General features: G+C 44.3%; 2 protein-coding genes across 4 annotated transcripts in view; one reads left to right on the forward strand and one right to left on the reverse strand.

Annotated features, from left to right (window-relative positions):
• The window catches only part of LOC117527790 (immunoglobulin lambda-1 light chain-like), a 38161-nt gene extending 34439 nt beyond the window's left edge, over positions 1-3722 (forward strand). For all 3 annotated transcript variants that reach the window (XM_034190289.1, XM_034190290.1, XM_034190288.1), the window contains one exon: positions 3369-3722. In XM_034190289.1, the coding sequence (XP_034046180.1) occupies positions 3369-3581 (213 nt within the window). In that variant the 3' untranslated portion in view covers positions 3582-3722. The remainder of the gene's footprint in view (positions 1-3368) is intronic.
• An 851-nt stretch (positions 3723-4573) lies between these two features.
• On the reverse strand, positions 4574-15799 carry LOC117527975. Its single transcript, XM_034190495.1, has 4 exons — positions 15388-15799; positions 14387-14501; positions 14163-14289; positions 4574-4896 (listed from the first exon to the last, which is right to left on the reverse strand). The coding sequence occupies exons 1-4, from the start codon at positions 15478-15480 to the stop codon at positions 4602-4604; spliced, it is 630 nt and encodes a 209-aa protein (XP_034046386.1). The 5' UTR covers positions 15481-15799; the 3' UTR covers positions 4574-4601.
• Between the last annotated feature and the right edge of the window lie 1095 nt (positions 15800-16894).

Here is a 16894-nt window from a genome sequence, read left to right on the forward strand (position 1 = left end):
TTTGCATCCTAATGTTGATTTGTGTGTGTGTCTTTGCACCGAATTCCATCTGGCAACAGAAAGAGAGAGAGAGAGAAAGGGTGCATGTGTGTGACATGAAAAACAGGGGCCTTCTCCCAGTTACACACGCCTGGAAGACCTCCCAAGAGATACAACCAGTGGGAATCTTCACCAGCAGCCCGAAATGCTTCAGCTGTTTCCTGTCAAAGCTAAAAAGCAGAAGGTCTTCTCCGAGTCCCTCCCGGATATTCAGGCTTCTCACCGTGTCCCTGAGTGTAACCCCAGATACCCTGAGGGAGGAATCTAATTTCTGTTATATAACAGCTGAGTGGATCCATGTCATTTGATTGGTGCTTTGTATGTCACATGACATGGATTAATTCATCCCATTTGTGTTCCATTGCATTTAGAGTGCAAATTTGGTACGTATACGTTTAGTACCAAATACGTTTGGTACCATTGCACCCTGCACAAATGCGCACACACGTCCTTGTGCACATACATGCGCCCACGTGCACATGCACACGCCCACATGTGCACACACATGTATGTGCACCCACGAGCACATGCATGCATGCATGCACGCACACACAACAAATCCACTGCACTGTCTGGAGGCTGTTAGCAGGAAGAAAGAATGAAAAGTTGGACTAATTTCTGACATGATTTTTTTTTCACTGCACTGAGAATGTACACAGTCGTTTTTTGGTAGCACGCGCGTGCGCAAGCACCAACCCAGTTGCGTGTGTGTGCGCGCGGGGGGGGGGGGACAATGACACAATGATTTGGTTGAGCTGTTAATTCTTGTAACACACACACAAAATCGACTCTGCTGTAACCCGTATGGATGGATGAAAAGCTGTTCAGCTGAAAAGCTGATGTGATTTTTGGCTAGACTGAGGAACTACACAAAGTCTTTTTTTTTTTTCTTTTTTTTTATGGAAGTCTGAAGTCAGTGCACAGCATCACTGGACTACACGTCACAATTTGGACTTTATCAGCAGTGGAACACCAAAATGTAAGTCCCTTTTCTGTTGTTTATAAATTAATAAAATGTCAAATGACAAGGATCTATTTTATATAAATATTTTTATATTTTATATAAAACAAATAATGAATGTTTTTACATTCTTTCAATGGTACAAATATTTCATGAGGTGAAAGCTGGAACATACCATTGAACGAGGCGCGCCATGTGCGTGCTCGTTCGCTGCAGCTGGTGTCTAGCTGGGATGTCCAGATCCACAGATTTCCACAGACAGACCTGCTGTCAGTTCTCAGCGCACACACCAAAGCCACACTCATGTGGGACTTAGACAAATGTCTCTGCAAGTACGAAAGTGATTGTCTGCAGTCTGTTATCGTGCCAAGAGTGCAACTGGCCACACATTTTCTAAGTGCCATGCGAGCGGTGTAAGATGTTCATGTGTGTCACCTGGAATTTTGCCGACACCTGCCATGAGAGAGTACGATGGGTTCACACAGCACACACTCTGTCTTTCAGGCGCTTGTGTGCACAAATAGTTGTAGCAACAGGTGTACAAGGCATTGGAGGCAGAGATGACATTACACGGTTTGCACACGATTCCTGCATCATGCGCAGTAAGTGTGCACTTCGTCCAAACTTTGCACTATGTGTGAACGGGACCTAACATTTGTACTTCGTACTACAAAAGAAGGAAAAAAGAAGAATAAAACAGAAAAAGTAGACAGCAAAAGCACTGCAGTGTTTTTGTCTGTGATCACAATGATGAAGAAAATGATGATTGTTGTACTTCCTGATACCGGAGAGTAATCAGATTACATTAATCTTGTTTCATCAATTAAAACTCTAAATCACTTGTCACAACAACCTTACAAAAAAATGAGAATGTAACAGAAAATGTAGACAGAATAAAATGCTGCAGTGTTTTTGTCTGTGATCAGTGATGAAAAAAAATGAGATGTTGACAGTGAAAGTTGGTCTGAACATGTTTCAGCTTCACTGCCCTCATCAGTGAGAGTCAGGAGGTTTTTGTACGGCTGTGTGTACAAACTCAATCACTGTGGTATTCGGACAAGGAACCAAGCTGACTGTCACAAGTAAGTACTTTTCAACTCATCATATCAAACAATACGTTAATGTTTTTGTGAGTAATTCTGTCTGAAATCAGTCAGTTTATGGTCTTGAGATTTAAATTACTTATTACCTCTTTGATTCCAATTTTTATGTTTCTTAACCTTCAGGAGGATATGCAGCATTGTTTTGGGGCTATACAGAAAGACATAATGCACTTTAACTGTTCCATTTTCCAATCTACATTTTTTGGAGGCTATTTTTTTTTTTTTTTTCCTTTTGGCATATTAAATCAACATTCATGTTTTAGTCTTTTTTTTTGCTGTAATTGTCAATTTTACTTCACAAATTTTTAAAAATATAAAGTCTAAAGAGAACAGTTGTTTATTGTTTATGATTAAAATGTCCAAATATAATATAAAATATAAATTCCATATAACTATAAAAAAATTACATTTGAGTGTAATTAAAAATGAGCAATTCAAATGTACATACAAGTGTCAAACTTTATATTTTGTCCTGAGTTGTTTTTTTGTTTTGTTTTTTTGGAAAAACATTTTAAAATTTTCTGTTTTGACTTTTGAATGCCACTCAACACAAAGCAATTCTTTTATCAAGATTCAAATATTTGTTGCAATTTCTTAATAAGAACACAGCCATTGTAAATTACTTTACCGTAACAGTAATGTGAAGGGGGGGTGGCAAAAACACACAATGTGTAAGATGTTTCCACATGTTACAAAGTTTAGTTCTTAGTTCACATGTATTTAGTATTTTTTACATTTAGTTTGAGCTTTGAGCTGAAACATTCAGTAATTTTAATGTTTGGTTAATATGTGTCTGACGTTTGCAATATAATAATGTTCACTGATGTCAGAAAAAAAACATCAAAATTATATTAAGGTTGAATCTTTTTTCAGTTATGGAGAAATGTATTTTTTCTGATGATAATGATAAAACAGATTCAGTGAAAAGGAGTCTCACTGATTTTCATGTTTTTAATTTATGTGTGTTTTGGCAGACTTAAACTTTACTTCAGTTCCGTTATGTTCGAAATGTTAATGATCATTTAATCAGAAGTGTGTCATCTTCGATGGTTGGTGACTGCAGTAATTGATTTAATTTTATAATTTTGTTCCCCTCACATTTTGTCCACGTGTCCTCATATTGTCTTCTGAATGTCCTCCATGTGTCTTCAGGCTCCAGCCTCCCTCCTCCTGTCCTGACTGTCTTGCCTCCGTCCGCTGCTGAGCTTCAGTCCAACAAAGTCTCTCTGCTCTGTCTGTCCAGTCAGTCTGGACCTTTTTCTGATGTCACCTGGTTGTCTGGTGGGAGTCCAGTGAGCAGTGGGATCTTTACCAGCACCGCTGTCCAACAACCAGACCAGAATTTCCAGATCAGCAGTTATCTGACCATTGAGACGTCAGACTGGAACAGGGATCAGGTTTACACGTGTAAAGTGTCTTTGGGCTCCCAGACCTCAGAGAAAAACATCAAGAAGTCAGAATGTCCCACTGAAGAATAGCAGGAGACACAATGACCATTTCAAATCTGCTTCTGCTGTTTTGTCTTTAAAGTTGGTAGTAAAGAGAAAGAGTCCATGTAATTTTAAGTGTTTTAGCATTGCTGTATTTTTATTGATTTAATAAAATCATTTTGAATAGCCCCTTGATTTTCTGGAATATGTTTTTACACAAAGCAACTTATGTGCCTGGGCAAAGACGAGACACATAGCTGAGTGTCGGTTCACTGTTTTCACTGCAGCTCAAAGGCAAATTAGCCGTAAGCTACGTAGCCTCATTGTTCTCTCCTGGGACAGTCAAAATACTTAAAGATGAGGGGGAAAAGCCCACACTTTGACCTTGACTGAGTTGTTCATCTGTTTATGCATGTGTGTCACTTTTTCATTTAGGTATAATGATGTTCATTTTGGTATAATTGCAATGATAAGTGCGTCAATGCTAATATTGTCCATAAGATGCTAAGAGTTTGAGAAAAATTCTGATTATTCAAACATTTGAATGGAGAGCACAATCCTGTTATAGAGGGACAGTTGGAACTCTGTGTTTCTGTTTAATTCTTTGTGATGTCATAAGGAAAGAATGAGCCAAAAGAGAAAATGACATTTATTTCTTTATTTATTTTTTTTTTTTTTTTAATGAAGACAAATGTATATAATGTTAAATTTGCCCAGCAATTTTAACACTTAAATTCAGGTTTACCTTAAATTGTGAAAGCTATAACTAGTAGTATATGTAATATATTACATAATTGATGTATATCACAATTATGTTTATGTTACATTTACAGAAATTGTGCCACACTATTAAATACTCAAAAATAAAGCAATCCTTCCCCCTTTTGGTAAAATGTGACATTACACTTAATTTGAAAAATATATTTTTAATCTTATACATATTTAGCATGACTCATTTTCTGTACTGTGTTTACATTATTCTCTCTAACTTGAAGAATTCTTATATAAAGCTTGTAAATAAAGTAATATATAGTAAATTGCCTCTGAAAAATAAAACAAAAGCCACCTTTAAGGTGTTTGTGGTCCTCTCCTTGCTCTGAATAATGGTGACTTTTTGACAATTTCCCTGTCAGAATTTCTCATCTGTGCCCGTAAGGGAGACCTAAGACCGGCCCTGTGGGGGAACCTCTGTGGGACCGGGGGCCTCTGTGGGGCTCGTGGCAGTAGAGTGAGCCTTCCATCCTGCAGGTCATCCACAAAAGCCTCCACTCTGTCAAACTTATTAGTGAGTCTCCCCAGGTCCTCCTTTAATGTTGTAAACTCTTTGTAAAGCTCTCCCAGAGCATCTGACAGCGGTTGGATCCTGGACATGCACAGAGACATTTCGGAAATATTTCATTTTTGGATCAGCTGTAACACATTTTATCTGTAGAAGACAACAAATGGAGAATGAAATGAGACTGGCAGCGTCATCAAAGAGATGAGAGGCTGTTGAGCAGAAACAGACCAGTCATCTGCAGGAAACATCAGGTTAACAGCAATGAAATGTCAAACAAATGTGAAATAAAAAACAAAACAAAAAACTTAAAAATAGCCTCAAATCAAGTCTGGGAGCATGCACTAGTGCTGCCGCATGTACCACACCACATAATCACCCCAGGTCCTGGATGGTGTTGCGTTAAGTTTTCCAGTTTTTCCCCGGGTTGACAAGAGTGACTCCAAAAATTACAGACAACGGACTTCAATTTTAGATGTTGTATTATATATAGATGCCTTCACTCAACAGCTCATCTCTGCCTCAGCATGCAAGCTGAACCCCCCACACCTTCTGCCTGCCTCCTCATCCTGCACTCCAGCCCCGCCCCCAGATGGGCGGGCCATTTCCCCTCTGTGGATCAGTTAAATATGTGATTATGTTTGAAAGATGTTGCATTGTGACCTTTTTCTGCGGTGAGCGCACGTGTTGTATTAAACAGTATGTATAAAAGTAAGACTGTCTTCTGTCCATGTAGTGTGATAAGCAGAAGGACAGTATGTATCATGGCATAAAATATAAAGTTATTATTATTACTATCATCTGTATAAGGAGATATGAAGTTATTAGTAGTATTGTTATACAACCCCTGGCAAAAATTATGGAATCACCGGCCTCGGAGGATGTTCATTCAGGTGTTTAATTTTGTAGAAAAAAAGCAGATCACAGACATGACACAAAACTAAAGTCATTTCAAATGGCAACTTTCTGGCTTTAAAAGACACTATAAGAAATCAGGAAAAAAAATTGTGGCAGTCAGTAACGGTTACTTTTTTAGACCAAGCAGAGGGGAAAAAATATGGAATCACTCAATTCTGAGGAAAAAATTATGGAATCATGAAAAACAAAAGAATGCTCCAACACATCACTAGTATTTTGTTGCATCACCTCTGGCTTTTATAACTGCTTGCAGTCTCTGAGGCATGGACTTAATGAGTGACAAACAGTACTCTTCATCAGTCTGGCTCCAACTTTGATTGCTGTTGCCAGATCAGCTTTGCAGGTTGGAGCCTTGTCATGGACCATTTTCTTCAACTTCCACCAAAGATTTTCAACTGGATTAAGATCTGGACTATTTGCAGGCCATGACATTGACCCTATGTGTCTTTTTGCAAGGAATGTTTTCACAGTTTTTGTTCTATGGCAAGATGCATTATCATCTTGAAAAATTATTTCATCGTCCCCAAACATCCTTTCAATTGATGGGATAAGAAAAGTGTCCAAAATATCAATGTAAACTTGTGCATTAATTGATGATGTAATGACAGCCATCTCCCCAGTGCCTTTACCTGACATGCAGCCCCATATCATCAATGACTGTGGAAATTTACGTTCTCTTCAGGCAGTCTGTTGTGAAAAGTGTAATGACACGGACCCACAACAGGGGGCGTAAATGAATGGTCAATGGAAATAAGAAGTAACATTTTTAATGTTGTGAAATGTCCACAACGGATACAGATACAATGCAATACTAAAGTCAATTATAAAGTTGGTGTCGTGTGGGCAGGCTCGAGGATAGGAGACGCCTGTCCAGAGAAGAGTCGGGACCCACATGATTTCCACCGCCAACGGATCTGGAACACTCCAGAGCCGCCAAGTCCCGAGTCACCAGGTGGCCACCATCTCCAGCTGTCAGATCGGGTACTGCTGGCAGGAAACAGAAACAGTCAAGAGTGGGTGTGTGTGCACACACCCAGTAAACAGTCAGCAGAGTACTCCTGATAAAGGGAGAAAACACCACCTCCCAATCCCACTACTTCCTCTGGTTATCCGTGCTGACTCCACTACACAAGTATGAGAGTGAAGAGTGGAGAACGCCACCTCTTACCACTCCCTTCGACTCGGCAGACCGTGGAGAAGCTGCAAACTCAGAAAGCAAATTAACTACTAATACAGACGTGAAGAACGTCACAACTGAATAGTATGGCTGAGTGTCTACCTGAATAATTCAGATGATTTCTTGGCAGAGGTGTGGTGTCTTCTCCAGGCTTTTATGGGTGGCATGATGAGGTGATGGATGACAGCTGTCAGAGTTCCTGGTGCTCATGGCGGCGACTGCGCCCTCTGGTGCCTGAAGCCCGTCTACAGGCAGGGCGCCCTCTGGTGTTGGGCCAGCAGTACCTCCTCTTCGGGCAGCCCACACAACAGGACCCCCCCCCCCCCCTCAACGGGCGCCTCCTGGCGCCCGACCAGGCTTGTCGGGATGTCGTTGGTAGAAATCGGCCAGGAGGGCCGGGTCCAGAATGAAGCTCCGCTTCACCCAGGAGCGTTCCTCGGGTCCGTACCCCTCCCAGTCCACCAGATATTGGAATCCCCAGCCCCGTCGACGAACGTCCAGAAGCCTGTGGACGGTCCACACAGGAGGAGTGAAATGGTTTTATCCGGGACACGTGAAAAACTGGATGTATCCGCAGTGAAGCTGGCAGTCTCAGCTTCACTGCGGCTAGACTGAGGACTTTGGTGATTGGAAAAGGTCCGATATATCTGTCCTTCAGTTTTTGGGAGTCCACCTGCAGAGGGATGTCCTTAGTTGACAGCCAAACCTCCTGCCCAGGCTGGTATGCAGGGGCCGGGGTACGCTGGTGGTCTGCATGGTCCTTAGCCCTCGTCCGGGCTTTCAGAAGGGCAGAGCAGACAGTGCGCAACACCCGACGGCATCTTCTGAGGTGGGCCTGGACCGAGGGGACCTCGACCTCTCCCCCTACGGCTGGAAACAATGGGGGCTGGTACCCCAAACACGCCTCAAAGGGGGAGAGGCCAGTGGCAGATGACACCTGACTGTTGTGGGTGTATTCGATCCAGGCCAGGTGTTGACTCCAGGCCGTCGGGTGTGCGGAGGTGACACACCGCATTGCCTGCTCCAGGTCTTGGTTTACCCGCTCTGCCTGTCCATTGGTCAGAGGGTGGTACCCGGACGAGAGGCTCACGGTGGCCCCCAGTTCCCTACAGAAACTCCTCCAGACTTGCAAGGAGAACTGGGGACCACGATCCGAGACTATGTTCATGGGGATACCATGCAGACGCACGACATGGTGGACCAGGAGGTCTGCAGTCTCCTGGGCTGTCGGGAGCTTCGGGAGGGCCATGAAGTGGGCCACCGTGGAGAACCGGTCCACTATCGTCAGGATGTTCGTCATACCCTGGGATGCAGGGAGACCCGTGACGAAGTCCAGGCCTATGTGGGACCAGGGGCGATGAGGCACCAGCAGCGGCTGGAGGAGTCCTTGGGCCTTCTTATGTTCTGCCTTGCCCCTGGCACAGGTGGTGCAGGCCTGGACGTACTCCTGGACGTCGGTTTCCATTGACGCCCACCAGAAGCGCTGCCGGACCACTGCCACGGTTCTTCACACCCCCGGTGACAGGAGAGCTTAGAACCGTGACAGAAGTCCAAGACCGCAGCCCTGGCCTCTGGTGGGACGTACAGCCGGTTTTCAGGTCCATCTCCGGGGTCCGGGTGTCGAGTCAGGGCCTCCCGGACGGTCTTCTCCATGTCCCAGGTGAGGGTTGCGACGACAGTGGACTCGGGGATGATGGTGTCCGGTGGATCCGACAGCTCTGGCTTGACTTCCTCTTCATGCACCCGGGACAGTGCATCGGACCATTGGTTTTTAGTCCCAGGGTGATACATGATCTGGAAGTCAAACCAACCAAAGAACAGTGACCAACGGGCTTTCCTGGGGTTCAGACGCTTGGCGGTCCGGATGTATTCCAGGTTCTGATGGTCTGTGAAAACCGTGAAGGGAACCGTGGCTCCCTCCAGAAGGTGTCTCCACTCCTCAAGAGCCTCTTTCACCGCCAGAAGTTCCCGATTGCCGACGTCATAGTTCCTTTCAGCCGGGGTCAACCTGCGGGAATAGTAGGCACAAGGATGGAGTACCTTATTGGACTCCCCACTCTGGGACAGCACGGCTCCTATCCCTGAGTCAGAGGCATCCACTTCGACTATAAACTGGCGATCAGGGTCAGGCTGCACCAGAACTGGTGCAGTCGAGAACCGACGTTTCAACTCCTTAAACGTGGCTTCGCACCGATCCAACCAGGTGAAGGGGACTTTAGTGGAGGTCAGGGCTGTCAGGGGGCTAACAACCTGACTGTAGCCCTTAATGAACCTCCGATAGAAATTCGCAAAACCGAGGAACTGTTGCAGCTTCCTACGGCTTGTTGGTTGGGGCCAATCTCTCACCGCCGCAACCTTGGCCGGATCAGGGGTGACGGAGTTGGAGGAGATTATGAACCCTAGGAAGGACAAAGAAGCGCGGTGGAACTCACACTTCTCGCCATTCACAAACAGCCGGTTCTCCAACAACCACTGCAGGACCTGACGTACATGCTTAACATGGGTCTCAGGATTCGGGGAGAAGATGAGAATATCGTCCAGATACACGAAGACGAACCGATGCAGGAAGTCCCGCAAGACATCATTAACCAAGGCTTGGAACGTCGCGGGCGCATTGGTGAGACCGAACGGCATGACCAGGTACTCAAAATGACCTAAGGGGGTGTTAAATGCCATCTTCCACTCGTCTCCCTTCCGGATCCGAACCAGGTGATACGCATTTCTAAGGTCCAACTTTGTGAAAATTTGGGCTCCATGCAGGGGCGTGAACACCGAATCCAGCAGAGGTAACGGTTATCGGTTGCGAACCGTGATCTCGTTCAGTCCTCTGTAATCAATGCATGGACGGAGTCCGCCGTCCTTCTTACCCACAAAAAAGAAACCAGCCCCCATCGGGGATGTGGAGTTCTGGATCAACCTGGCAGCTAAAGAGTCCCGGATGTAGGTCTCCATTGATTCACGTTCCGGACGTGAGAGGTTGTACAACCTGCTGGGCGGGTACTCAGCGCCCGGTACCAAATCTATGGCACAATCGTACGGACGGTGCGGGGGCAGCGTGAGTGCCAGATCCTTGCTGAAGATGTCAGCAAGATCATGGTACTCAGCTGGCACCGCCACGAGATTGGGGGGGACTTGAACCTCCTCCTTGGCTAGTACACCGGGTGGAACCGAGGATCCTAAACATTCCCAGTGGCATGTTTCGCTCCACTGCGTTACAACCCCAGACGGCCAATCAAGCCCTTAGCCCAGTCTCTAAGGGCGGGCGTTGTAGTTTGACCATTTGGGGCAATTTCTCTGTATATGCTCACTCGAGCCGCAGAAAAAACACTCCCCGCGGGCCAGCCTCCGTTGTCTGTTTTCTGATTTTACTTTAGCCCTGCTCGTGTCCATAGCTTCGTCAGCAGGGGGAGCTGTCGCCTCACGGAGTGCTCTGGCAGTGGAGCGGGGGGACGACGACATCCGCCTCGCCTCGCTCCCGGCGATGTTCTTCTAGTCGGTTGTCTAGCCGTATAACTAGATCGACAAGCCCATCGAAATCCCGCGGCTCATCCTTCGCCAGTAAATGCTCCTTCAGGACCAGAGACAGTCCATTTACGAAGGCGGCGCGGAGCGCAACGTTATTCCAGCCGGACCTCGCTGCCGCGATGGGGAAGTCAACTGCATATTCGGCTGCGCTCCGACGCCCCTGTCTCATCGACAGCAGCACGTTCGAAGCGGTCTCGCCTCTATTGGGGTGATCAAACACTTGTTTGAACTCCCGCACAAACCCAGTGTATGTAGTTAGGAGCCATGAGTTCTGCTCCCAAAGTGCCGTAGCCCAGGCACGTGCCTTTCCTCGAAGCAGATTTACCACATAAGCCACCCTGCTAGCGTCAGACGCGTACATAACCGGACGCTGTGAAAAGACGAGCGAACACTGCATTAAAAAGTCAGCGCACATCTCGACACAGCCTCCGTATGGCTCTGGAGGGCTTATGCATGCTTCAGGGCACGGGGGGGAGGGGGGGGTTCGTTGAACGGCCACTGGAATATCTGTATCTGGCACTCGGGCAGCAGGAGGAGGTGCCGCAGCAGCACCCTGCGCGTGAGCTTCCACCTGAGCGGTGAGAGCCTCCATCCTCCGATTGAGGATAACATTCTGCTCGGTTACCAAGTCCAACCGAGCAGTGAAGGCGGTTAGGATTTGCTGCAGCTCACCTAGTACGCCTCCTGCTGGCCCCCGTGCACCCTGCATTTCCATTGGTGGTTCACTCGATGGTTGACGCCCCTCAGGATCCATGACGATGGCCAAGAAATCCTGTTGTGAAAAGTGTAATGACACAGACCCACAACAGGGGGCGTAAATGAACAGTCAATGGAAATAAGAAGTAACACTTTTAATGTTGTGAAATGTGCACAACGGATACAGATACAATGCAATACTAAAGTCAATTATAAAGTTGGTGTTGTGTGGGCAGGTTCGAGGATAGGAGACGCCTGTCCAGAGAAGAGTCGGGACCCACACGATTTCCACCGCCAACGGATCTGGAACACTCCAGAGCCGCCAAGTCGCGAGTCACCAGGTGGCCACCATCTCCAGCTGTCAGATCGGGTACTGCTGGCAGGAAACAGAAATAGTCAAGAGTGGGTGTGTGTGCACACACCCAGTAAACAGTCAGCAGAGTACTCCTGATAAAGGGAGAAAAACACCACCTCCCAATCCCAGTACTTCCTCTGGTTATCCGTGCAGACTCCACTACACAAGTATGAGAGTGAAGAGTGGAGAACACCACCTCTTACCACTCCCTTCGACTCGGCAGACCGTGGAGAAGCTGCAAACTCAGAAAGCAAATTAACTACTAATACAGACGTGAAGAACGTCACAACTGAATAGTATGGCTGAGTATCTACCTGAATAATTCAGACGATTTCTCGGCAGAGGTGTGGTGTCTTCTCCAGGCTTTTATGGGTGGCATGATGAGGTGATGGATGACAGCTGTCAGAGTTCCTGGTGCTCCTGGCGGCGACTGCGCCCTCTGGTGCCTGAAGCTCGTCTACAGGCAGGGCGCCCTCTGGTGTTGGGCCAGCAGTACCTCCTCTTCGGGCGGCCCACACAACACAGTCATCTTTATAAATCTCATTGGAACGGCACCAAACAAAAGTTCCAGCATCATCACCTTGCCCAATGCAGATTCGAGATTCATCACTGAATATGACTTTCATCCAGTCATCCACAGTCCACGATTGCTTTTCCTTAGCACATAGTCCATTTTCGATTTTTGAGACATATTGCTTTAAGTTTCCTGTCTTGGCGCTTTGATGTCTTCCTTGCTCTACCAGTATGTTTGCCTTTAACAACCTTCCCATGTTGTTTGTATTTGGTCCAGAGTTTAGACACAGCTGACTGTGAACAACAAACATCTTTTGCAACATTGCGTGATGATTTAGCCTCTTTTAAGAGTTTGATAATCCTCTCCTTTGTTTCAATTGACATGTCTCGTGTTGGAGCCATGATTCATGTCAGTCCACTTGGTGCAACAGCTCTCCAAGGTGTGATCACTCCTTTTTAGATGCAGACTAACAAGCAGATCTGATTTGATGCAGGTGTTAGTTTTGGGGATGAAAATTTACAGGGTGATTCCATAATTTATTCCTCAGAATTGAGTGAGTCCATATTTTTTTTCCCTCTGCTTGGTCTAAAAAAGTAACCGTTACTGACTGCCACATTTTTTTTTTCTTGATTTTTTTATAGTGTTTCTTAAAGCCAGAAAGTTGCCATTTGAAATGACTTTAGTTTTGTGTCATGTCTGTGATCTGCTTTTTTTCTACAAAATTAAACAACTGAATGAACATCCTCTGAGGCCGGTGATTCCATAATTTTTGCCAGGGGTTGTATACAGGGGGCACATAATTGGTACTCATCGTGCTCGTGTGCGCTAAACATCATTGATGCACAGCAGAGGGAAACACTTTTCCTACAGTCTGTCATTGCTTTCCTCTTATGAAGCACTTTCCTTGTGTTTTCTGCTGCTAATTATTTTTAGCATGCACAATCACCATGATTACAGTTATGTGCATGCCTGGTAATATATTATTATTAGTATTATATGAAGTTAGCAAAGTAGCAGATTAGCCATGAGACATACTGCTCCAACAATGGCCAACACCCAAGCAAACAGCTGATCCATCACCACCTCTTGAAAGTAACCATCTATCTGGCATGTTCATGTGGTCTTCTCCAGTCTCTAATGCATCAAATGGCCAAAATGTCTTTGTTGACTCACAATACAGTTAATACTACAACCCCAATTCCAAGTTGGGATGTTGTGTAAAATGTAAATAAAAACAGAATACAATGATTTGCAAATCCTCTTCAACCTATATTCAATTGAATACACCACAAAGACAAGATATTTAATGTTCAAAGTGATAAACCTTATTGTTTTTGTGCAAATATTTGCTCATTTTGAAATGGATGCCTGCAACATGTTTCAAAAAAGCTGGGACATTGGTATGTTTACCACTGTGTTAGATCACCTTTCCTTCTAACAACACTCAGTAAGCGTTTGGGAACTGATGACACTAAATGTTGAAGCTTTGTAGGTGGAATTCCTTCCCATTCTTGTTTGATGTACAACTTCAGTTGTTCAACAGTCTGGGTTCTCTGTTGTCGTATTTTGTGCTTCATTCGTATTTTGTGCTTTTTTCAGTCTCACTATGTAACTTCTTATTTAACTTAAAGTCATTCCAGCAGTGTCCTCTGAAGAGACCTAGTACCAAAGACTAGTCATTGGCTTAGGTCAATACAGTAAGACAGCAAGCACCTGCATTAAAGTCTTGGACAATCATTCTTAAAAATAAATTTTTTGACAAATTAATTAGCAAAAGCAGGGTTTGCAGTTCATCTTTGTCTGTTATTGAGGATTAAACGGGCTTTTGTGACAGTTATATGCAAACTAATCCCCAAAGAAATGAGTCAGCAGTTGAGTAGCATTTGCCAAAGCACAAACTAAGTCGAAAGCATTTCCCTTTTGTTTCTGGCACTCATTCCACAGTGAGGTCACTGCAAAGGAGGAATCTGACAAATGCAATTTCAGATTTGAACACAGACTCTGACAGATCTGTGGGTGCGTGCAGTTACATTATCTGACTGTTTACAACAGTGGGGAAGAATAAAACATTGACTGATATTATTGACTTTCTTTCTTCAGCTTGTTCTTGCTCAACCATTGTTTCATTTCAGTTCACAACAGACAATCCAGAAGTTGGTGTAGCATACCTATTGTATTCAGGGAGGACGGACGCATGGTCATTCATCAGCAGATATTTCACTTGAGTCAGAATGGCAAATTTCCAGTTGTCCAGTACCTGGGTCAGGTTGGAGCAAGTCTTACTGTGGAAGTGTTCTGGCAGTGGGGATCATATACACAGTTCATATCTTGTACTGTATAGAAAATTTGCATACTGTAATAAAGCCAGCCTTTAGGCATCATGGTGTCTGACCTTTCGGGTCCCAACGTGAGGCCTCCTTTTTCCATTTCTGGGTCACACATGTTGAAATTGTGCAGAATAGGACGAGAACCCAGTCTGCCCTCATTTTCAGACACAACATGCTCGTCTACAAAAAGTGGGACAAAAACACTTTGACACAGGCAGAGTTGCTGTCAGTTAACTGCGACAGATGTTCAATATAAAAACCACAGCTGAGTCACCAGGCAGCTGAAGAGGAATGCCAAAGAAGAGGTTTATGGATGTGGTGAGGGAGAACATGCAGGTGGCTTGTGTGACAGAGAAAGATACAGAAGACAGGGTGAGATGGAAATTATTGATCTGCTGTGGTGACCCCTAACAGGAGCAGCCGAAAGAAGAAGCAGCAGTAGGTAGTTGAAATTTACTAACAAAATTTCTTAAATAATAATTACTGTAAATTAACAACATTTATGTAGTAGTAGGGAGTTGAGAATTACTTCAAAATTTCTTTAATAATAATAATGACCCTAACCGAAGCCCACCAAAACAAAAGCATCTGGAGCCACTAATGCTGTAGATGTTTAGATCATGTCATGGACAGACTAAATGAAGATGAACTTTTATGGGGATGATTTAAATTTATTTTTTCTCTTTAGTTATGGCGGTGGTTATAAAAAATCAATCATCATTGCTGTCAATCTTGCACTAATCAGTAGATCATGTAAATGCACTCAAATTACATCTGAAAGTTTGCAAAATCTTAATCATGGTAATTTGCATAATCACAATTCCTACCGTTCATCTCCAACATGCTGTGACAATCAGTGAAAACAATAACTTTGTCAGTACTCACATTTGAGGATCTGATTATGTCCTGATACAAATTAAAAATCTACATAGTTACTAATAATATATGCTCAGGATGTTGCACTTGCAGTTGTGCAGCTGAAACATAGTACAGGAAGAATTTCTGAAATTGCAAAAACAAGTCTACCGTTATCAGTTCTTGCCTCATCTGTGTGATTTTACAATACCTTTTTGTGATGTCGTTCTGTGGGGATTCCCAGGTCACACAAATGAAAATCTCCTGGTCCAATTCCTCTGAAGTGACACACTAAGAATGACATGGTCAGCAGTCTTATAACTCCCTAACAAAATTCCCAGAACCACTCCTCCACCTGCTCCCACCCACTACAGTGACAAGCTGTGCTCCTTTCACACACATGCATGCAGTTAAATCCAGATAGCATGGCACCAAGTGCTGCAAACGTAATCTACTAAGCACAGGAAACCAAACCGTCACACAAACAAAGATAGCAGTCACTTTAGTACCGTTTTCAGTTTGTGTCTCAGTATTTCAGATAATATCCAAAAGGAAGAAATGTTTGAATAATCCCTGATCTTTGCTCCATTTATCCTCCACATGTCATTTTGTTGTTGCGGATTGCTTTCCATTAGATGTGTCTGATTTTTAGCACAGCGTTTCCATCCAAAACATTCCAACTGCTGACTGTAATACAATCTGCTGAACATCTGCACCACAAAACACTCAGCCAACAACAGTCCCTTTAAGTGTTTGGGTCCTTCAATATCACAGAGGTGGTCAGATGACAACACACTTCACAATCTTTAAAAAAAACACACACACACGCACACCACCTCAAACTAGTGTCTAGTCATCATTTTAAAAATAGAACAATTTTATTTGACTGGATTTTTACTGGAAAACCAGTGAAAATGTGCAAGTTTGAGGTCACAGTAGGGTCTTGGCAATGAGACTCAAGATTATAGATGGCTTTAAAAAAGAAATTAAAAGTTTTATACAGATTACTAAAAAAGGTGGTGGAATGAGAGCGTTATTACTGTATCTATTACATTAGTAGGGAGGTGATGGTAGAGGTTAAAGCAAGGTGGCTAGAACTGTTGCCTCACAGCAAGAAGATCATGGGATCGATTCCCACTTGTGGCCTTTCTGTGTGGAGTTTGCATGTTCTCCCCGTGTTTGTGTGGGTTTCCTCTGGGTGCTCCGGTTTCCTCCCACATTAAATAATAAATAACAAACATGCAGGATAGGTGAACTGGAAACTTTAGAATTGTCCAGGTCTCCCTTGCAAAAGAGATCTCAATCTCAATTGGAGTAACCTGGTTAAATAAAAAAGTAGTGGGTTTGAGATCAAAGGGTCCTTGGGCAAAGTCCTGAGTTACTCCTATTGTTTAGTTGAGCACCTTGCATGGCAGCACAATGATATTGCCGTATGAGTGTGTGAATGGGTGAATGTGAGGCATTCAATAGGGCAGCGCAGTCTCATTTAAACCCTGCGTGATATTGCAGGATGTGACCACTTATGGGAACAGCCACTCCTGTTGCACATTATATACACAGCATAACTTCACATGGGAAAATGGTGTACGGTTTTGTTTTCGGCTGCAAAAGTGCATTTTTTTTCAGTTCCCAGTGGAGAAGGGAAGACAAGACAAAAGTGTTGGTAAGTGTTAGCCTACACAGCTAACCAGAGTAGCTGCCCTCTCTCACCTGCACAA

This window comes from Thalassophryne amazonica, chromosome 16 (genome assembly GCF_902500255.1).
Source record: "Thalassophryne amazonica chromosome 16, fThaAma1.1, whole genome shotgun sequence".
Classification (NCBI taxonomy): Eukaryota; Metazoa; Chordata; class Actinopteri; order Batrachoidiformes; family Batrachoididae; genus Thalassophryne; species Thalassophryne amazonica.

Excerpts from the sequence above, each read along its gene's own strand:
- LOC117527975 (XM_034190495.1), bottom strand. The coding sequence starts at position 15,480 with ATGTCATTCTTAGTGTGTCACTTCAGAGGAATTGGACCAGGAGATTTT. Across the intron at positions 14,502-15,387 it reads CAGAACGACATCACAAAAAG|ACGAGCATGTTGTGTCTGAA; the intron begins GTATTGTAAAAT and ends CACTTTTTGTAG. Across the intron at positions 14,290-14,386 it reads CTCACGTTGGGACCCGAAAG|AACACTTCCACAGTAAGACT; the intron begins GTCAGACACCAT and ends CCCCACTGCCAG.